Source organism: Asterias rubens, chromosome 19, assembly GCF_902459465.1.
Source record: "Asterias rubens chromosome 19, eAstRub1.3, whole genome shotgun sequence".
Lineage (NCBI taxonomy): Eukaryota > Metazoa > Echinodermata > Asteroidea > Forcipulatida > Asteriidae > Asterias > Asterias rubens.
This window is the reverse complement of record NC_047080.1, coordinates 5769055-5791438: the sequence shown is the minus strand read 5'-3', so window position 1 is coordinate 5791438 and position 22384 is coordinate 5769055. Positions and strand designations below refer to the sequence as shown.

Genomic DNA, 22384 nt, shown 5'->3' with positions numbered 1-22384 from the left:
TATGAACCTGGCTTCACTCGAGATAGGATTAATCCTAGAATTTCATGAAATCAGCTGGAGGGCAGTTAAAGTTTAGGTGTGGGTTGTTTGTAGCTAGCACCAATAATTTGTTTTTGCCATTATAAAGTTTTTCTCAAAAGTGGGGGGGGGGGGGGGGTGGCTTTTTAAATTTAACTTTAAATTTGAGTAACAAAAATCTGTGATAATTCAACCCAAACACTCAACATGATCCATTGATTTAAATAAAGGAATTGACACAACAACAAAATCAGCAAACAATAATCACAGGCAAGAAAGCATTTAAATCAAATCAACTTCATTTTAATATGAAATTCAAAATATAACAAAATGCAACATTTTGAAAACATGAATTCAGTTCTCTAGATTGTTCAACGTTTGGGTTTAAGTACAGTTTGTCTTTAGTTTAAAATTTGACTCAAGTTATATTTTCTGTATTTTCTCAAAATATTATTTCCATTTTTTCCCCTCACTTTTCCTTGAAAATTGTAAAAAGTGTAAAAAGCATTAAACATAAGAAATGTTTTTTTTTTTTGGTAAACTCAATTGAAATATTAAATCAACATATTGAAAAATCATGGGTCAGTTGGTGATGATTTGATTGAATTCAGTTAGTTTAGTATTCTTCACCCTCCTCCTCAGCCTCGCCTTCAACTGAATCTACTCCAACCTCCTCGTAATCCTTCTCCAGGGCAGCTAGATCTTCACGGGCTTCAGAGAACTCACCCTCCTCCATACCCTCTCCAACGTACCAGTGGACGAAGGCACGCTTGGCGTACATCAGATCAAACTTGTGATCCAGACGAGCCCAGGCCTCAGCGATGGCGGTTGTGTTGCTCAGCATGCAGACGGCACGCTGCACCTTGGCCAGATCACCACCAGGTACAACAGTGGGTGGCTGGTAGTTGATGCCCACCTTGAAGCCAGTTGGACACCAGTCGACGAACTGGATGGTACGCTTGGTCTTGATGGTTGCGATGGCGGCATTGACATCTTTAGGGACAACATCACCACGGTAGAGCATGCAGCAGGCCATGTATTTACCATGGCGAGGATCACACTTCACCATCTGGTTGGCGGGCTCAAAGCAGGCATTGGTGATTTCAGCAACACTTAGCTGCTCATGGTAAGCCTTCTCTGCTGAGATGACTGGTGCATAGGTCACCAATGGAAAGTGGATACGAGGATAAGGTACCAAGTTGGTCTGGAACTCTGTCAGATCTACATTCAAGGCACCGTCAAAACGCAGGGAAGCTGTTATGGACGAGACAATCTGCCCAATCAGTCGATTGAGATTGGTGTAGGTAGGACGCTCAATATCCAAGTTGCGACGGCAGATGTCATAGATGGCCTCATTATCAACCATGAAAGCACAATCTGAATGCTCAAGGGTGGTGTGAGTTGTAAGAATGGAGTTGTAAGGCTCAACAACAGCAGTAGAGACTTGAGGAGCTGGGTAGATTGCAAACTCAAGCTTAGACTTCTTGCCGTAGTCAACAGACAGACGTTCCATCAGGAGGGAAGCAAAGCCAGAACCAGTACCTCCACCGAAGCTGTGGAAGATCAGGAAACCTTGCAACCCAGTGCACTGGTCGGCCTGGAAATGGGAAGAAAAAGTTGACAAAGTTATTCACCTAAATGCATGGATGGCAATCTTATGGTGCAAACAAACAGAAAACAAATTTTGTGAAAAATACCAATAACTTTGATTATATTATTAAGAGGGTCTTCATGGTCAAATTATGTTGTGTGATGCATTCATTTTCTTATAGATAAAATACTGATAAAAGTGGGGGAAAGTTACAAGTTTTTGTAACATTTCAAAAAGAAGAGTTACAGGAATTCAGGAACTGATGAAAATACTATTACACAAATTCAGCAGACTTTGAAATGTGTGGCGTTTTCTGAAAGCTTTTGATCGATGACAAAAAGTGCATAATATTTTACATCATTGGTTAGAAACTTCAATACATTTGTTTTACACTTTCATGTAGGCGCTTATAGTCAGTCTTCAAGCAAAAAGTAAACAATGTGCAAAAACAACCCCAATATTCGACACTGCACACATGTGCCGACTATGCTAAACAGCTCAATGGAAGAAATAAAAAGGTCGGTTGATGGAGATTTTTGTTTGGAAACCTAAGAAACCTCAACAAACAAGTACAAGCGTTCAAGTATACTGTTTGAATAAGTCAACCCCTGTGAAATTTGAGATTCAAAACATGGCTAAGCATGGAAACTTGATTATTAACAACTTGAGTTGTTTGTTTTTAACTTTCAAAAGTCATTAGAAAAGTGAGATTGAGGTTGTGAAACACAACCCCAAAGGTCACTTTCAACATTGTTTCTATCACTAAAGCAACAACTCCCCCCCCCCCACAATCTCACCTACAAAAGATAACCCCCAAAATCTAAGCTAAGAACAAACACATCCATGAAACTGAATACAGAGTAAAGCGTAACTGACATAAACTCAATTCCCTTACCAGTTTGCGGATCCTGTCCAGCACTAGGTCAACAATCTCCTTGCCAATGGTGTAGTGACCACGAGCATAGTTGTTGGCCGCGTCTTCCTTGCCGGTGATCAGCTGCTCTGGGTGAAACAGTTGCCTGTATGTTCCAGTGCGCACCTCATCTGAAAAATATTAACAGAAAATCAATGTTTGTAATTTTTTGTTAAGAAGTGAATTATAAAAATAACATGGAATTTCATCTTTGAAAAGGCAAGGCCATTTTCATTTTGCAAAGGGCACTTCCATTGAAAAACCTTTGAGTCAATTGGGCAACTGACTCCATGGCTTGTGTGTAATCAATTTCATAATTCATATTTTGTTATGTGTTTATGTTTTGAATTAGCTAATAATATTAATTTAAAGTCATTCAAAATATTATGAAAATAATGCAAGAGTGCAAGTGATCTAAACAATTTTTTTTAGTCTACAATCACATTCGAACAATACACTTCAACTCATCCAGCTGTTGTCATCAACGTTTTTACACGTTTTTAACTTGTTTTTTTAACTAACTAGCTAGGTTTTACACTAAGTAAGCTTATAGTGAGTAGTATTGGCAATAATTGGTAACTAAGGGCTTTTAACATGTTATTGTTAGATTTTAGAACATGCAGAAAACTCAATAATTATTGGAACGCTTACCGACTACAGTTGGCTCCAGGTCAACAAAGACTGCACGGGGAACATGCTTCCCAGCTCCGGTCTCACTGAAGAAGGTATTGAATGAATCATCGCCACCACCGATGGTTTTATCGCTTGGCATTTGGCCATCGGGCTGGATGCCGTGTTCCAGACAGTACAGCTCCCAGCAAGCATTGCCAATCTGCACACCGGCTTGCCCAACATGGATAGAGATACATTCACGCTAGGTAGATGGAAGATGATAAAAATGTATATCAATTTTTTTATTTTATCATGTTAAGAAAAGACACAAGCCGGCAGAACCCAAGTCCAAGGCCAACTTTTTTGCAAAATAATGTTAATTGCGATCACTCACACTGGTGACAGTGGTGTCATGCTGGTGGCCAACTAAACAGTTACCATGGTTACGCACCCATTAACCACCAAACAAGTTATTTAAATACACTGGACATACATGTAGGCCTATGGAGTATGACCAGTCTGCCAGTCTTGATTGACACTTGGTTGGTGTACCTTGTGTAACTCCTCAACATAAAAAAAATAACAAACCTGTGAAAATTTGAACTCAAAGTTGCGATATTAATAATAAAAAGGAAGAAAAAACACCCTCGTCTGCTTGTCACACAAAGTTGTGTGCTGTCAGAATCAGATGCTTGATTTTTCATGATTTTGGGACCTCAACATGCTCAACAAAGTCAAACAAAATGTAGGCCTAGGCCTAATTAATTCCAATCCATGAATTATATGAGGTCCTGAAATCAAATTCAAATGTTTTTTAGTGGCAAATTACTTCTTCTTTCTTTCTCTAAAACTACGTAACGTTACTTCAGCCAGACTCAGACAGAGGGAGCTGTTTCTCACAATCAGACAATGTTTTATCAACAGCTCCCCATTGCTATTGCATTGCTTGTCATGCTTGCTTGTAGTTCAGGTAGGCCCTAGTTCGTATAGTTGTAATGTTTGTTAGTGTACTGACTGAGTGCTAGGCCTACCGTACCTAAGTATGTTTTATTTTGAGTAAGCAAAAGCACGAACACTTTCCTCACTCGTTCAAAATCAAAGTCAAACAAAGGCAAATCAAAGAAAGAGGAAACACCAACTAACAACATTGTTCAACATGTTCAATCTTCAATGAATTCTATCAAGCATTAATTTGTGATTTACTACAATCCATATATTTCAATAAAAATTCTGATCAAATTCAAACCAGCGAAAACTCATTTTATTACACAAACGAAATGCAATGAATTCTACAAGGCCGTGCCCGTATCATGTGTAACCTATTTGACACTTGGTATACTTAAATTATAACGCTTTTAACTTACCATTTTGGAGAATTAAGCTAGCTTTACTCCGACGATTGTGGAAAAGGAATACAAAACTAAAACCCGTTACGTCGTGACTTAAATGCTCACAGCAACAGAAATGATTTGAAAGTATCGAAACGAACGCGATTTATATACGAGCGTTGTGTGTGTATAAGCATTGCGCGCGTAAAAGTTGACAGTCTAAACACGCGAAATGATTGGTCAAATTTTGTTGATGTTTCCTCGTGATTGGTTTACGTCTTTGTAATGTTTCCATCGTCAGTAAGACCGTTCCATTAAAATACTTTAGAGGTTGTTTGGCGTGGGCTGGTTTTGTTTTTGTGCATTCTGTACCCTAAACTTATTCGCTGAAAACGTGTTATTTGCAATAAGAAAAATAACACATTTTTAAAGCTTTTATTTTAGTTACTTTCACAACAAACAAGTAATGATTACAGGAAAACAAAGTTTGGCAGTAGACCTTACACCCCTAACCAATCAAGTGCAGTCGCCCGCTTCATCATGCGTGTATCTTGTCAGCGGGCTGGGCCGGGCGCGTGACCGCGCATACATCTGTGCGCGTTGCAGTTTTTTGAGCAAAATATTTCTTTGTTACACCATTTTTAATTCTGTCATCAAAAGATGAGCAGAATACCAGTCATGGTAGGCCTTCTTGTGGCATGGTATTTCGGCTGGTAACTTAATTCTGGCAAGCATTGTCAATGTCAAATGTTTCTGACATGGGTCTCTTGGCAAACTAAGCTGGTTAAATCAATGTCTTTGCTGTAAATTTGATCAAAAACTGAAAACAAAGATCCGGCTGTAGAAATGAGGATGAATCCCCCCCCCCAAAAAAAAAAAAAAAAAACAAAAAAAAAAAAAAACAACAACAACACACACAACACATTTTTTTGAAAGTAAGCCGGTTTAGTTTTCTTACAAAATACTTTACACTAAAACTAATTGGCATCAAAGAAAAGATCTCAAAAGGTTAATAAATACAATTCAATAAATATGTTTTTAATTTTGTACAAAATCAGAGTATTGAAAGAGAATACACAAAATACATGTTTTAAGAATACAATAGAACAGGCTGCCATACTTTGTTAGTGAATACAGTAAAATGGAATCCATGCATCTTTTGAGACTACGTTAGTTTACAACATTGATTTGTACAACTTTAACTTGATTGGGAAATACAGATATATACAAAGATCTCAAAAAGCTACCCAGTTTGTATCATAGAATGATTCTTATGAATAACTCTGGAATGAATAACTCTGGAATGAATATCAGTCAAATTAATTGTTAATTCTGTTTCCTTATTTTCCATTTAAACATTAAGTACAACTTATTGAAAGGTAGGCCTATATACTTTATGCTAGCACCAAGTATAGTTATTCGTTTTCAAAAGATTTTGTTTTCTAAAACTGTATTCAAAGCAAAATTATTATCTTTACCGAGTATAATATTTTGCTGCAAAAGGCTCAATGAAAGCATATGATGGTCACGAATAACACTGGACATCTTTAATATCTTTTACATATGATGGTCAAATTGGAAAATGGAAGTGTAAAGTTAATCTCCATTCAGTTGGAATATTAGTTAATAGAAATTGTATCAACGTGTTGATATGATTGCTTCGATGTAGTATAAGAACACTAAAAAATATCCATAAATATTAATTAATAGATGGAAGGTTATTAAAAATAGACAGAACATAGCTGTTATTTTTGTGAAAATCTTTTACATACCCCTTTTAAAAAAATAGTCTGCAACCAACATTGAACATCTAAATCCCTTGAACAAAAAAAAAGAAAAGAAAAAAGGGATGTTGTTTACTTCTAAAAATGAAGGTAACAGCATTGGCACTCATGGCTCTTTAGAAAAAATGTTAGATTAAAAAAACCTTTTAGATCACTTCTAAAGGCACTTGAAAGCAAAATACACATTTTCTTTTCGCTAAATTTCTTTGTAGATTGAAAAGTTAAATCTGGTTGCATTTTGGTTCAGTGTTACTTTTTATAGGCAAGTTCAAGTTAACTTCAAGTATGACACTAAACTCCTTTTTACAAAGCCACACCTTCAGAATGTTAAAAACAACAAGTTTACTTTGAGATCGTTGCAATAAAATATGAATCTTTTTTCGCTAATGAATAACTCCAAGGAATGTTTTGACTTTCAAAATAAAAAAGGATTATAAACAGAATGATTCAAATAAACACAAGTAAGTTTCATGAAGCAACACATTTGTATCAAATGTTTTGAATCTACTATTGATGAAATATCTGCTTAGCTGACAATGTCACACAGGATCCACCAAATTGAATACTGGCAATAAATAACCTTTTCTTGAAGAACTTTATTATTAATTTAAATGGTATAATTCAAGGCACAATAAGTTTAATGCTCTCAGAAGTATTCAGCCTCTGTTAAGTACAAAGAATAAAAAATTGTAAAATAAGACTCTTGTAAAAAATAATGCACGTTATTATTTCTTTATGAAGAAGTGTCACAAATATGTGTAAAAATAAGGAGAAAAAGTAAAAGAAAACAACTGTTTTTGTTTACAAAAATCTGTTTACATGTAAGTACATCCTAGTGAATCTGTGACCCTGTGTTTCCATGGAGACTAAAACCACCAATTATTAGCATGGTTCCATGACGATGACAATCCAAGTTTAGCTATTCACAGATTCACATTAAACTGACTCAGTTTAAAGATAATAATAGTAGAAAGCTTCCCTTAAAATATTACGTGCTGAAATGCTGTACATGGTTTTTTGAGAAATGAGTAAAACAATGTCACACCAATATTTTAGTCACAGTTTAGCATGTAAGGAAGTATTAACCAATTATGGTATTTTACCACAACATACCACAACTGGTTAATACGGTGTACGTTTTTTGCATGCAAAATAATTTTGGTCTCACTAAGAGTGAGACCAAAATTATTTTTGCGACTCGTTTTTTCCCTTTCATTTTCTAAAATGATACAGCACCTCAGGAAGTAATATTTGAAGGGAAGCTTTCTACTATCATTATCTTCAAACTGAGTAAGTTTAATGTAAATCTGTGGACACTATGTTTTGTGTTAAAAAAGTACCCAAACCCTGTAAGCATTTTAAGACACACATAATACATTTTTAAGCATCAAGCCGTCACACTGTACACTAAATCCTCTCACTGAGTTTATAAAAGATATCAATACAATTCAAGGTTTACACATCTTATAGATTATGTACAAATGTTCAACGGTGTTGTATATCCTGTATTTCAATAACTCATGTACAAAGTCAAAACTAAAACAATCGAACTTCAAGGTAATATTAAGTGATGATACAAAAATCAATCCCCTCTTCAGCAGCCGATTTCACGAAACTTTACGCAACTGCGTGTTAAAGTCCACTTGCGCCACGTTTATGGCGTAACTTACGCCATAAACGTTGCAGACTTACGCAGTTGCGTAAAGTTTTGTGAAATCGGCCCCCAGGACACTAATTCAAAACACACACAGCTAGGAATATTTGGACACTACTGGTAATTGTCAAAGACCAGTCTTCTCACTTGGTGTATCTCAACAATACATAAAATAACAAACCTGTGAAAATTTGAGCTCAATTGGTCGTCGAAGTTGCGAGATAATAATGAAAAAAAAACACCCTTGCCACACAAGTTATGTGCTTTCAGATGCTTGATTTCAAGACTTTAAAATCTAATTCTGAGATCTTGAAATCAAGTTAGTGGAAAACTACTTCTTTCTCGAAAACTACTCCACTTCAGAGGGAGCCGTTTCTCGCAGTGTTTTATACTATCAACAGCTCCCCATTACTCGTTACCAAGTAAGGTTTTATGCTGATAATTATTTTGAGTAACTACCAACAGTGTCCACTCCCTTTAAAAACACTGGACACCATTGGTAATTGTCAAAGACCAGTCTTCTCACTTGGTGTATCTCAACATATGCATAAAATAACAAACCTGTGAAAATTTGAGCTCAATTGGTCGTTGAAGTTGCGAGATAATAATGAAAGAAAAAAACACCCTAATGATTATTTTGAGTCATTACCAATAGTGTCCACTGCCTTTAAAGCAACCCAAAACAATGTTTTGTTCATGCTATGAGAGCATAAAGGGCCCAATTGCATGACTCTGCTTATCATAGGCACTTTTGGAAGCAAGGAATTCCGCGCCTACATCAAATGCATTTCACAGGTTAGTAGGGAATTGTCCCTGTGCTGTCCTTGTGCGTATTCGTACTTTACGTTACTAATTATTTATCGCTTACACAGAAAATCTATGATGCCATTTAAGTGAACAATGGCAATTGCCAGTTCAGAATTTACTGCCAAGCAGAGCCATAACATTGTGCCCAGGTAAAGGCATAAAAGTAAACGGGCAACACTCTGTAAAAAATAGCAGCACAAATCGTAGCAATAGATACTTTGTATAAAATATAAAGGAACACACCAAACACTGGGTCCAGCCCTCTACACCCCTATTTACACCAATACGACAATTCTATGAAAATACCTGGACACGTTTAACCCAACCATGTCTGGGGTTGTCTTGCTTGCTACACTTCCGAGCATGAGTAGCTAATGACACATTTTTAAATAAAAATGTGAAAAGGCCAACCAATTTTTCCAGGAAATTTCATCTTGTGAGACAGAGGCCTTTTATGATAAAATTTAAAACTTGTTTTCATGGAATAACAGATCAACAAGAAGCCAATTTTCTTCTTACAAATATGTGGTTAAACATTTGATGTTTGCCTTTTAAGAAGCTTTAGTTTCTTCTTCTTGCCATTTAATTACAAATTATCAAACATGGACAAAGCTTTCAGCCAACATTCAAAACAATTTTTATCAAAATCCAGCATTTCAAGTGAAACGTAAGTGACACGTAATAAGCTCTTTGCGAGGCTAATCGGCACTTACTGGTTATGAAAGACAGGGATATAATCATTGTTCCATTCAATTCTCTCTCCGCTAAAAAAAACCCACTTGGTAATCTTCCTCAACAATCTGTCCCATCTCCAAGAACAAAGGAAGACTCAATTTCAGAATTCTTGGGTGTTTTCTTGAACTAAGGCAACTTATTCTTTCGTTAGTCGCTCATACAGACTCCTAATCAGACTGCAGTCATTGATACGTGCAAAGATTCCATCCTTATTTCTCCAGTATTGACTGGAATGAAGACTACAGCTTGCCTCATGTTAGTCGCTCATACAGACTCCTAATCAGACCGCAGTCATTGATACGTGCAAAGATTCCATCCTTTTTTATCAAGTATTGACTGGAATGAAGACTACAGCTTGCCTCATATTAGTCTCTCATCAGTCTCTAAATCAAACATAGCCATTGGCATACCTCCATCTAGCTCTGCCTTAGCTGGGTTGTATTTTCCTTTCATCTTGCGTGATTGCTTGAGATACCACCAGATATAGACAAGAACACAGGCTAGTATGATGGCAAGAATCGCTAAGGGTAAGATGACTTGAACTGGCTGTACTTGTCTTGCTGCTTCAGCCTCACAATAGTCTCCTAGAAGATAAAGAAATTACAGAAAATAAATCAACACAACACACCAAAATTTCATGGCTCTGCTTACTGCAGAATTCCGCGCTTACGATCACGATTCCCACTTACGCGTACAAGCACTCAATTTCTGCGCTAGCCTTGTAAACGTAGAATGCCTAGTAATGTGGAGTACGCACGCGCAGAAGCCAAAACTCGCCGCGAACCCGTGAAATACGCTTGCTGTAAGCACAGAATTCCCTGCTTCCGTAAGCGCCAATTCTGTGCTTACGGTAAGCAGAGCCATGAAATAGGTCCCAGTTCTTTTCAGAACCAACACTACTCAAAAGAGATTTCGCATGTAGTTACTGCAAACCTCACTTAATCAGCAGACATCGGTTACCAGCCAAACAAGCAAGTGAAGGATGTCGGTACCTTACTATGATTACTAGGCAGATCTCTTAGAGCCCTTTTCACACGACAGAATTTTAGCAAAGGTCCCTTACTTATTTTGAACATGGTTGTGAAATTAAAAAAATTGCACTTCCTATGAAAGAGCAATGTTTGGACTGTCTTAAGAAAGTTCCTAGTGAAAACTTCTCAAGTTAGCCATACTTTTTGGTAAGATATAAACATTTGTCCTTTCATACGAGGTGCATTTCACAACAATGGAAAAATTAAGCAAGGGACTCTTGTTAAATAGTAGGGTGTCATGGCCGAGTGGATAAGAGCACTGAACTCAAGCTCTGATGATTCTGTTCAGCAGAGTGTGGGTTCGAATCCCGGTCGTGACACTTGTGTCCCTGAGCAAGAAACTTAACTACAATTGCTTCTGTTCACCCAAGGGTAAATGGGTACCTCTGAGGGCAGAGATAGTTCTTGTGATTGGTTTAGCCGAGTAGCGCATATATTGCGCACAGGCTGTATACTCCCCAGGGAGCTGAGATGGTTTAAGGAATGATTTAAGGCCCAGTGACCAGGGGTAATAATGTGAAGCGCTTTGAGACACCCCTCAGGCGTGAAAAGCGCTATATAAAAATGGTCTATTATTATTATTAAATTGCTGTCTTGCAAAAAGGGTTCTTAAGTAGCTTGCTGATATTAAAATCTACTATTTAGTAAGCAAAGATAAACGCTAATTGACACTTACCTGTATACTCCTTGCTACATCTACAAGTGTAAGATCCAGGTTGATCTTCACATGTTCCTCCATTCTGACATTGATGCGTCCCTTCTAAACACTCATCGATATTTTGAGTACAATAGACACCACTGTAGTTGGTACCATTACAGTTACAAGTAAAACCATTGATTTCATCCGTGCAGTTGCCTCCATTCTTACAAGGATTGCTACTGCATTCGTTAATGTCTACCTCACACAATAAGCCTTGGTAACCGCCCAGACACGAACATTCGAAGTAGGGTTGATTATTAATACATTGTGCTCCGTTCATACATGGATTGTCTGTTGTACACTCATTGATATCCTCGTTACAGTTGGGACCAGTGGAACCGGTACCCGTGCAGTTGCACTCATAGGATCCTTGTGTGTTGGTACATATCCCTTGGTTACATGCACCAGGATCGACGACACATTCATCAATATCTTGATCACATAGGAATCCTTCGTAGTTAGTATTTGTGCAGTTACAAACGAACGTTTCTTGTCGAATCGAACAACTTGAAACTCGACTACAAACCGTCCTCTGGCACACTTCATCCAAATCGCAACTAATTGCCTCCTGTGGTAGTATCAGACAATCACACGGTCCAATGTACATGCATGAACCACTATTAAGACACGGGTTACTGTAACATGCATTGATAGTTTCTTGGCAGAACTCACCACCGTAACCAAGCTTGCAGTTACATCTAATCCCTAATCCAAAGCCAACATTCTCACATTGAGCTTCGTTCTGACAGGAACTCGGCTGACATGTTCTCAAGTCAAAGTCACAGTTTGTTCCATTGTAAATGTCCAAGCACAGACACATATACTTGTTGATTTCATCCACACATGTTCCTTGGTTCACACAGGGATTGCTGGCACATTCATCAATGTTAGTTTCACAATAGAGACCTGTATATCCAGCTATACATTGACACCTATAACCAGGGAAGTTATCTTCCATGTATGGCGTCTCCACGCATCCACCACCATTCATACATGGACTAGATTCACATTCATTAATCTCCAGCTCACACAACGTCCCCGTGAAACCGTCACCACAGGTACAAGTGAAGTTAACCTCTGGCATGTTGAGATTATGAAAGCAAACTCCACCATTCATGCATTGATTGATCTCGCATTGATCAATAGGCACATCACAGTTGATACCTTCATAATGAGCAGTACAAGTACATGAATACTCATTCATATCCCGTGAGCAGGTTGCACCGTTCAGACATGGGTTTTGCAAACAGGAATCAACAAACTCGCAGAACTCCCCGTAGAATCTAGTAGTGCACACACAAGAGTACTCCGACCCATTCCCAACACACAAAGCTCCATTCAGACAGCTGTGACGAAAACAAGGGTTGAAGATCTCACAGTTCACACCTTCATAGAAGTCGGGACATGTACACGTATACATCACATTATCAGTCGTCTGTGTACATGTGCCGTTGTTTTGGCAGGGTGCTTGGGTACATAAACGGTTATCAATACTACAATTCTTTCCCTCAAAACCTGGGTTACAGTTACAGGTATAGTTGAGCGGGAACACATGTACGCAGTCTATAGTATTCATAGGGTTACAGGGCATGGTGTCACAGACGTTGATTTCAATGTCGCAGAATTCTCCAGTCAGACCATCTGGGCAGAGACATGTGTAGGATAAATGGCCGTCTTGACAAGTAGCTCCATTAGCGCACATATGTCCTGGAGAAAGAAAAAAACCCAGTAGGTTTAAAGAAATAAGTGAATAATTCCTTGTAGCAAAAACAGAAACACTTTTCACTGTGTACTAAACCACGCACCATTCATTCATTCATCATTGATGGCTTACTCCTAAAAAAAACCAAAAAAACATGGCAGCCAAAGGCTGAATTGCGAACATTAATTTGTACGTCAAGTGAAAAGAAGTGATAAAAGTGATAAAAAGGAAGGTTTTTTACAAAATCAAAATGCAATATGCAATCAAACTGCCAATATAGGGCTATGTAGATAGCTGAGTTGGTAGAGCGCCAACATGTTAATCCTGAGGTCGTTGGTTCGAATCCCACTCTAGTCAATTCTTTGTTCAACCCCAAAAATCAAAGTATAAAATGCAGACAAAAGTGAAAAAGCACTAAAAGTGCACAAAGTGCAAATGAAGACAGAACATTTAAAACTGTTAAAAAAAAACCTATGAACTTACCAGGGCAGTCATCTATGCTCTGTTCACACTGTTGACCTTCCCAACCCTCCAAACATACACAGTCAATTAAATTCCACTCATCATTACAGAATGAGTTGACTGGACATGGGTTAGATGCACAGACATCCACACTAGTACAACCATCTGTGATCTGTCCATAGGGACTACTAGTGGATACACCTTGCTGAGGAATGTTTGTGGATAGGTAGTGGATGCGTTGACTGTTGAAGTAGATGTTACGAACACAACCCAAGAGATTCTCACTAGCTTGAAATCCTACATACAAAACATACACACTGTTTGTAAAAAACACTGTTAGTTACAGACACCTTTTGTAATTGTCAAAGACAGTCTTCTCTCTCGATGTATCTCAACATATGCATAAAACAACAAAACTGTAAAAATTTGAGTTGTTTGTCAAGTTTGTCGAGATAATAATGGAAAAAAACACTCTTGTCACATGAAGTTGTGTGCTTTCACATGCTTGATTTTGAGACCTCAAAATCAAATTCTGAGGTCTTGAAATCAAATTCAAATATTTTAGTGGAAAATTACTTCTTTCGCAAAAACTATCTTACTTCAGAGGGAGCCGTTTCTCACAATGTTTATACTATCAACAGCTCTCCATTGATCAATAACATGTAAGTTTGTTATGCTAACAGAGATTACCAATAGTGTCCAGTGCCTTTAAAACAAAAATATAAGCACATGCCTGGTGATACTGCATAATTCAGCTGCGAAAGTTTGTTCAAAAGATTGATTTTTTCCGAGTTTATTTGATGAAGGTGTATTGCAAGGATGCACCATTTCCAAAACAAAAATGAATCAAAATCTTTAAGACAACTCTATCAGGGACATTTATATACCAACAATAAATTCACAATTTTTTTCACATTTAATTTTGTAACCACATTGTGAAACTAAATCCGAGAGTATTATACTGACCAGTTCCTTCAGGTCCACCTATCCACACTTCAACTGTTGAACTTCGATCTTCATAGTGCATCGGAAAATCTCCTGTAAGAACTATCTGCTGCCCTCTATAGTTAACCATGATGTTACCGCGATGTCGCACCCATGACAACTGTTGCCAGGTAGAATCGGATGAGTTGGTTGTGATTGGTAAAACTTGCTCAGCTAGATTCAGAAAAGAAATACAGACTACTGTTACTACCTAATTTCATTTTTTCTTTTGTGTTTGATCGTGGAAGTATCGTGGCCGAGCAGTTAAGAGCACCGAATTCAAACTCTGGTGTTTCTGATCAGCAGTGTGTGGGTTTGAATCCCCAGCCGTGACACTTGTGTCCTTAAGCAAGACACTTAACCATTGCTTCATCCATGGGATGGGACGTAAAGCCGTTGGTATCATGTGTTGTGTAACGCATGTAAAAGAACCAAGTGCACTTATCCAAAAGAGAAGGGGGTCGCCCCGGTGTTCCTGGCTGTGGCTGCTGAATGCGTTGTAGCACCTTGTAAACCCTTATAAGGTGCTAAACAATTGGGTCTCAGAATTCATCGCTGCAATAACCTATCTTTCTGAAAGTTTGTATATACTCAGCGCCTTGAGTGGTAGACGTGGCGCTATATAAGACTTCAGTATTATTATTGTTATTATGAAGTGGTAATAAGAAACTCGCTCACTTGTTCCGAATTTGGTCTCCAGCTGTAGCTCCCTCGTAGTTTCATCTAGCTTGAGTAAGATATGATCCACCCTGGAGTAAGTCCGACTGAAGAGTCTAATTAGCATAATGACCCCTGACATGTCACGAGTCCGGAAACTGATGCCAAACTCATCTCCAAAGCTGACTAGCTGTGTGTCGATGATGACACGCAAGCTACTGTCCACTCCGATAAACGTAGAAGCACTCACTGTAAAACAAAAAATAAAAACCAAATAAATATTTAGACAAGATGGGTGGGGGAAAGTTCAGTGCTGAGAATTACCAACAAGTTCAAAGATTCAACTGTCATGAAATTCAGCATTTCAATAGACCCGACCTCATCATGCAAAAGGGCTATAATTTGTTATACAAATGTTTCTTTATTATCATCATCATCACACTGATCTTTGTTGTGCCATTTGGCAGCCATTGCCTACATTGTGGTACGCATTTAGGTTGACGAGTGTTTAGAAGCTTATCATTAATTTCATTGCCTACATTGTGGTACGCATTTAGGTTGACGAGCGTTTAGAAGCTTATCATTAATTTCATTGCCTACATTGTGGTACGCATTTAGGTTGACGAGCGTTTAGAAGCTTATCATTAATTTCATTGCCTACATTGTGGTACGCATTTAGGTTGACGAGCGTTTAGAAGCTTATCATTAATTTCATTGCCTACATTGTGGTACGCATTTAGGTTGACGAGTGTTTAGAAGCTTATCATTAATTTCATTGCCTACATTGTGGTACGCATTTAGGTTGACGAGTGTTTAGAAGCTTATCATTAATTTCATTGCCTACATTGTGGTACGCATTTAGGTTGACGAGTGTTTAGAAGCTTATCATTAATTTCATTGCCTACATTGTGGTACGCATTTAGGTTGACGAGTGTTTAGAAGCTTATCATTAATTTCATTGCCTACATTGTGGTACGCATTTAGGTTGACGAGCGTTTAGAAGCTTATCATTAATTTCATTGCCTACATTGTGGTACGCATTTAGGTTGACGAGCGTTTAGAAGCTTATCATTAATTTCATTGCCTACATTGTGGTACGCATTTAGGTTGACGAGCGTTTAGAAGCTTATCATTAATTTCATTGCCTACATTGTGGTACGCATTTAGGTTGACGAGCGTTTAGAAGCTTATCATTAATTTCATTGCCTACATTGTGGTACGCATTTAGGTTGACGAGTGTTTAGAAGCTTATCATTAATTTCATTGCCTACATTGTGGTACGCATTTAGGTTGACGAGTGTTTAGAAGCTTATCATTAATTTCATTGCCTACATTGTGGTACGCATTTAGGTTGACGAGTGTTTAGAAGCTTATCATTAATTTCATTGCCTACATTGTGGTACGCATTTAGGTTGACGAGCGTTTAGAAGCTTATCATTAATTTCATTGCCTACATTGTGGTACGCATTTAGGTTGACGAGTGTTTAGAAGCTTATCATTAATTTCATTGCCTACATTGTGGTACGCATTTAGGTTGACGAGCGTTTAGAAGCTTATCATTAATTTCATTGCCTACATTGTGGTACGCATTTAGGTTGACGAGCGTTTAGAAGCTTATCATTAATTTCATTGCCTACATTGTGGTACGCATTTAGGTTGACGAGCGTTTAGAAGCTTATCATTAATTTCATTGCCTACATTGTGGTACGCATTTAGGTTGACGAGTGTTTAGAAGCTTATCATTAATTTCTACATGCAAACTGGTGTTCATGGAAGACAGTTAACCTAATGTGATGTTAGAGCAAGAGCGTCATAATAGTCATGAATCTATCTTCTTTTTTCCTTCTTCACGCGGGGAGGGACACATAGTCCGCTCTGTCGTTGCCACTGAAGCTCAGTGCACCACAAGAACGCTGTATATATTTATTGGTGCGTTCGATTAGCTTCCCAGTGTCGACCCCACGGTGCTCATTCAAGTGAGCCCCTGACCAGAGCTAATCGAGCGATCACACTCGCCCTCTCGTGGTGACCACGGGTCAGCCCAAAGTGAACCGTTCCACAAGCAGGGCACTTGGGGCTGACCTGGGTGAGCCCCTGGAATGACGTCAAATCTATTCGAACATACCGGTGGAAGACCGGGGTCGACCCGGGGAAGCTAATTGCACGCACCCTATGTTTTTTTCTTTCAGGTTTCCAAGAGGGGGGTAGGCAGAATAGACAATACTTTATTCACGGTTGAGGTATGAACAGACCGATCCATTGGGCTCTGCCCACGGCGCACGGATGAGCAAGAACACATGAGCCTCTCCAATGCCATTCTGCACAACTCTGTCTTGCGCGCCAAGCACACGCGCACGCATGTCAGACTTTATTTTTTCATAAATCAATCTCTCTTCTTCTTACCTTCTTCACAGGTTGATCCAAAGTAGTCTCGAGTGCATTGACATTTGAAGCCACTCCAGCCAGGAACACATACTCCCTCGTTAGCACATGGCTCAGGATAACATGTCTCTTCACGAGGACAACCAGGGTCAGCCAACTCAGGGTCAAAGTTCATCTCATAAGGAGTTGACATTTGTAGTTGAATCCGTACATCATTGATGAAGATGTCTCTAACGCATCCTGTGAAACTGAAGAATAAAACAATCGTGTTTATGAAGAAGTATTTTTTTACATTTCCCTTTCACATGTATTCAGAAGATAATGGAGCTGAAAAAGTGTCTCATCAAAGATTGTCTTCATTTCTCAGGGCTCTTAATCCCCACGATTGTCTCAGGAGAAGAATACCAAAGTCAAATGACCAGCAATAAACTTACATGTACATGAAAAAGAATTCAATTAAGAAGTTTTGTTACTTATAAATAAAGGTGTACTCAGTAGTCAGCATGAAGGCAATAAAGCACAATCCATCAGGGCTGACAAGCTTTAGCTTTATCTTCTATAAAGGCACTGGACACTACTTGTAAGTACTCAAAATAATTTTTAGCATAAAAAACTTACTTGGGAACAAGCCATCGAGAGCTGTTGATTGTATAAAACATTGTGAGAAGCGGCCCCCTCTGAAATAACATAGTTTTTATGAAAGTAATTTCTCACTGAAAGCTTTTCTCTCTCAAGGCATCTAAAGCACACATCTTGTGTGTCAAGGGTGTTTTTTCTTCCATTATTTTCTCGCAACTTCGACGACTAATTGAGTTCAAATTTTTACAGGTTTGTTATTTTATGCATATGTTGAAATACATCAAGTAAGAGTACAGTTCTTTGACAATTACCAAAGGTGTCCAATGCCTTTAAACTGTTGGAATGAATTCCTTGACATTCTTAGAAAACAAGGAGGAGCTGGTAGTTACCTTTCTACAACTGGCAAGGTGTCTCTGAGAGGCTCAAATGCTGGATTTTGATGTAAGTTTCCAAACAGCATTGGTAAGCTAAGCTGGATAGAGGGCGGAGCTAAAAGGGTTCCAGTATACGCCTGCCCTGTCTCCTCATTGGTCACTGTACAGGAAACAAGTCATTTGCATAATTCCAAATATCCCAAAAGATTAATGTAAACAAGTTATTAAAACTTATTTCAATGTTTGAAAGGAAATCACAGGGATGAAAGACCATCCCTGGTAGTCTAGTGGTAAGACATCTGCTCTAGCAATGCAAAGGTCATGGATTCCAATCCCACTCGAGTCATTTGCCTGTGGATTTTTTTTTTTTACAGAAAACAGGAAAGTGCTGACTTCACAGTATACATCGATGCAAGGGTGTAAGTGTCGTAGCTGAGCGGTTATGAGCACTGAATTAAAACTCTGACGTTCCTGATCAGCAGAGTGTGGATTCGAGTCCCCAGTCTTGAAACTTATGTCCTTAAGCAAATCACTTAACCATTGCTTCTTCCTTCGGATAGGACGTAAAGCCGTTGGTCCCATGTTTTGTGTAACACATGTAAACGAACTCAGTGCACTTATCAAAAAGAAAAGGGACTCGTCCCGGTGTTCCTGGCTGTGGCTGCTGAATGCACCGTAGCACCTTGTAAACCCCTATAAGATGCTAAATAATTGGATCTAAGAATTCATCACTGCAATAACCTATCTTTCTGAAAGTTTGTATCATGTACACAGCTAGCGCCTGGAGAACCTTGTTGGTAGATATGTGCGCTATATAAGACTTAAGTATTATTATTATTAAAACAAATTTTATAAAGAAGATCGCAGGTATTAAAATTCTTACCAATTGAAGTGAGTTGGAATCCATTGATGGTTAATCTAACTTGATACCAGTCGCCATTGGAGACGTTCGTTCCCGACTCTGCTGAAGCCACGCCTCCAAGAACCAAAAACATCACCTTGACGGAATGTTGATCAGTAAGTACAACGGACAAACCTGATGGCTAAGGAGAAACAAACACAAGAGCAGGGTTAGGATTGTCTATCTTAGCCTCCATTATTCTTCCAATTAATTTGATTATTATCTTCTTTGACTCAAAGAAGATAATGATCAAATGAGAGAGGGGCACCTGGGAAACTGTGCTTTCTCTCGGTCTGGTCCTTCCCTATGGAACTCACTACCCATCAAACTAAGAAAGGAGACTTCCTTCAACACTTTTAAGAATCAACTCAAAAGCCATCTCTTGTAGCTGCCTCTCCTTCTTTTTATTTTGTTTAATTAGTTCCTAAATGTTTCATTAGTAAGGTTTCCTGCGCTAGGAGTGTCACCTGTGACAGACATGGCACATTATATTAATTAATTAATTAAAGATACAAAATTTAATTCAGCCAAATACATTCATTAAAATGCTTCTAAGTAATGTTGACTCAATTGATACACCAAAAACATCCTTACCATATACATAATGAGTCCAGACTGACCAATAGCAGCGCTGAATGAGAACTGTACACTTGTGATTGGATCGTCAGCAACAACACCCTCGGCAAAATGTAAAAACTTCCCCGGTGTAAAACTTGCCAATGTCTGTATCTGGCAGTTACGACCTGTAAATCCAACAGGACACTCACAGGTGTAGTTGGACCAACCATCAACACAGAGGGCGCTATTGAGGCATGGATTGGGGAGGCAGTTGTTTGAATATGGACAGCCGGGTGTTAAGAGTTGATCAGGATAATCGGGAGGAAGGCCAAGATTGATTAACTGGTTGTCAATTTGAAGATTCTGCAAAGGATGAAAAAAACACATCATTTATTCAAACGTTGATTATTCTTTGATTTTAAGAGACATGGGGCCTTGACACACGAGGCAAATTGGAGGCAACCCACTGCAGTTCATGCTACAAGACCTCTTTGGTACATGCAGCACATGATCCAAACAATGTCTTACGATTCCCAAGAAAATTAATGTTCACATTCAAATGTGATTGTTATACCTCGGTAACAAACAGTGAATTTTGATTGGTCGAGAACCAATCATGTGACGCGCAACAAAAACGCATGTTACATGGCTCAACGGGCCGGGTAACATGAAAAGTAATGTACACCGGTGTACATTGTACATCACCATGATCAGCCCCGGCGTTGGTCGATTTCCAGCGCTGTGTACGAAACAACCGCGGGTTCGAGGGAATTTTTTCTTGTTCGTCTACTTATTAAACAATGAATAGACCGTTGTAATAATGTTTGAAGATGACAACAGAACTTCGAGAAGAGGAATAACAATTAAACAAAGGTATAACAAAACAATTGTTGCACGCTGTGACTGGAGTCCATTGGTTTTGTACACCCTCGAGGGGAAATGGTACGCTCGGCTTCGCCTCGGGTGCCATTTTCTCCCTCGGGTGTACAAAACGCCATACACCCCGTCACAGCGTGCAACAATTGTATAATGGACTCCGTTCTTTGAGATTGCTTGGAACTGGTTGCCAGTAAATTGCTTCCTATGACATGGACCTTAAATTTTAACTTCATCTGACAAAAAAAAAATAGCCATGAAATATATTGTAAAGTTTGGAATGCTAACAAGTTTTTCTTACCTCTAAGCAACCAATAAAATTATCCGTTGTCTTCAACTTTGATACCATGTAAGGTGTAGCAGTAGGTCCAACACCACCAACATAGAGTGCTCCATTTAATTCTAGCTGACCTCCACCAGCAGAGGGCGCTAGACTAGTCACGCATTGAGACGCACATTGACCATCATCTATAGCTATGCCAGCAACAAGGTTTACAATACTAATAGAAACCTTATGAGGTTCACCATCGTTGAGTCCACTACTAAGAGTTGCTTTTAAGGTCTCAGATCCGACATTCAGTGAGACGTAGAGGGAGCCCTTGTAGAGCTCCACTGCAAGGTGATCTACGTAACCGTTAGCCTGGACCTGTATATCACAATAGATGTTAAAAATCAAACCAAGTACATAACTTTAAAGACACTGGACACTATTGGTAATTACTCAAAATAATTATTAGCATAAAAACTTACTTGGTAACGAGCAATGGAGAGCTGTTGATAGTATAAAACATTGTGGCTCCCTCTGAATTGTAACATACATGTAGTTTTTGAGAAACACGTAATTTCTCACTTAAATATTAGAATCGTATTCGAGACCTCAGCTGAGGACTGGAATTCAAGAATCTGAAAGCACACAACTTGTGCGACAAGGGTGTTTTTTCTTCCATTATTCTCTCGCAACTTTGATGACCAATTGAGTTCAAATTTTCACATGTTTGTTATTATATGCATATGTTGAGATACACCAAGTGAGAAGACGGGTCTTTGACAATAACCAAATGTGTCCAGTGCCTTTAACAGACCGAGCAATAGTGGTAAACCAAGATAATAAACTATTGGACGACACCTTCAATTAATCTTAAAAACCGAGTTAGTCTTGAACACGCAACCCAGTCTGATACCAGAATCCCCCCCCCCCCGAAAAAAAACCCAAAACAATATACAAACAACAACAACCAACCTAATCACAGACTTACCCCTTCATTGTACATAAGGACTCCTGACGGGATCGTAGTCACAAACTTGAAAGTCACCAACATCTGCGCAATAGCGCGTCTTCTCCTACCTGCCAACCCTGTATTGACAATGTAGGCTGCCAAAGGAGGAAGCTCTAATGCACCACTTCCTGAAAAGCTGGCCTGTTCCACTGTGCCACAGGTAAGACCAGAGGTTCCTGATAGAAAAGATGGGATAAGTTTGATGATTTGGAAAGGGTGTTTCTGTGAATTTTTAGCAAGTATCTTAGCATAATCACAAAGTTTGATTTGCTAAAAAGGATTTCTGCAGTAAAACAACCTGCTTGGTGAATGTGTAAATGAAAGACCAACATAGAAAATAACTAACAATTATTTACTATAATACTGCTTCAATAAGAAACATTTTTTATTTTTTTATTTTTATTTATTTATTGACATCCAACAGCGGAAAGCGCCACTTACAGGAAACGTTAATAACTA

At 38.6% G+C, this 22384-nt stretch overlaps 2 protein-coding genes across 4 annotated transcripts in view; both read right to left on the bottom strand.

Moving 5' to 3' along the window:
* Positions 1–384: 384 nt before the first annotated feature.
* Positions 385–4650, bottom strand: LOC117303114 (tubulin alpha chain, testis-specific). 2 transcript variants are annotated; one of them, XM_033787209.1, is made up of 4 exons: positions 4499–4650; positions 3174–3396; positions 2505–2653; positions 385–1615 (listed from the first exon to the last, which is right to left on the bottom strand). In XM_033787209.1, the coding sequence occupies exons 1-4, from the start codon at positions 4499–4501 to the stop codon at positions 635–637; spliced, it is 1356 nt and encodes a 451-aa protein (XP_033643100.1). In that variant the 5' UTR covers positions 4502–4650; the 3' UTR covers positions 385–634. The 2 variants fall into 2 exon arrangements, with proteins under 2 accessions (XP_033643100.1, XP_033643099.1); XM_033787208.1 differs by lacking the exon at positions 4499–4650 and adding an exon at positions 4278–4331.
* Positions 4651–8788: 4138 nt separating this feature from the next.
* Positions 8789–22384, bottom strand: part of LOC117303113 (protein crumbs-like) — a 57220-nt gene continuing 43624 nt past the window's right edge. For both annotated transcript variants that reach the window (XM_033787206.1, XM_033787207.1), the window contains 11 exons: positions 21905–22101; positions 20950–21294; positions 19809–20135; positions 19197–19356; positions 18329–18473; positions 17382–17608; positions 15000–15227; positions 14304–14495; positions 13359–13634; positions 11150–12880; positions 8789–10026 (listed from right to left, as the gene is read on the bottom strand). In XM_033787206.1, coding sequence (XP_033643097.1) covers positions 9803–10026; positions 11150–12880; positions 13359–13634; positions 14304–14495; positions 15000–15227; positions 17382–17608; positions 18329–18473; positions 19197–19356; positions 19809–20135; positions 20950–21294; positions 21905–22101 — 4052 coding nt within the window. In that variant the 3' untranslated portion in view covers positions 8789–9802. The remainder of the gene's footprint in view (positions 10027–11149; positions 12881–13358; positions 13635–14303; positions 14496–14999; positions 15228–17381; positions 17609–18328; positions 18474–19196; positions 19357–19808; positions 20136–20949; positions 21295–21904; positions 22102–22384) is intronic.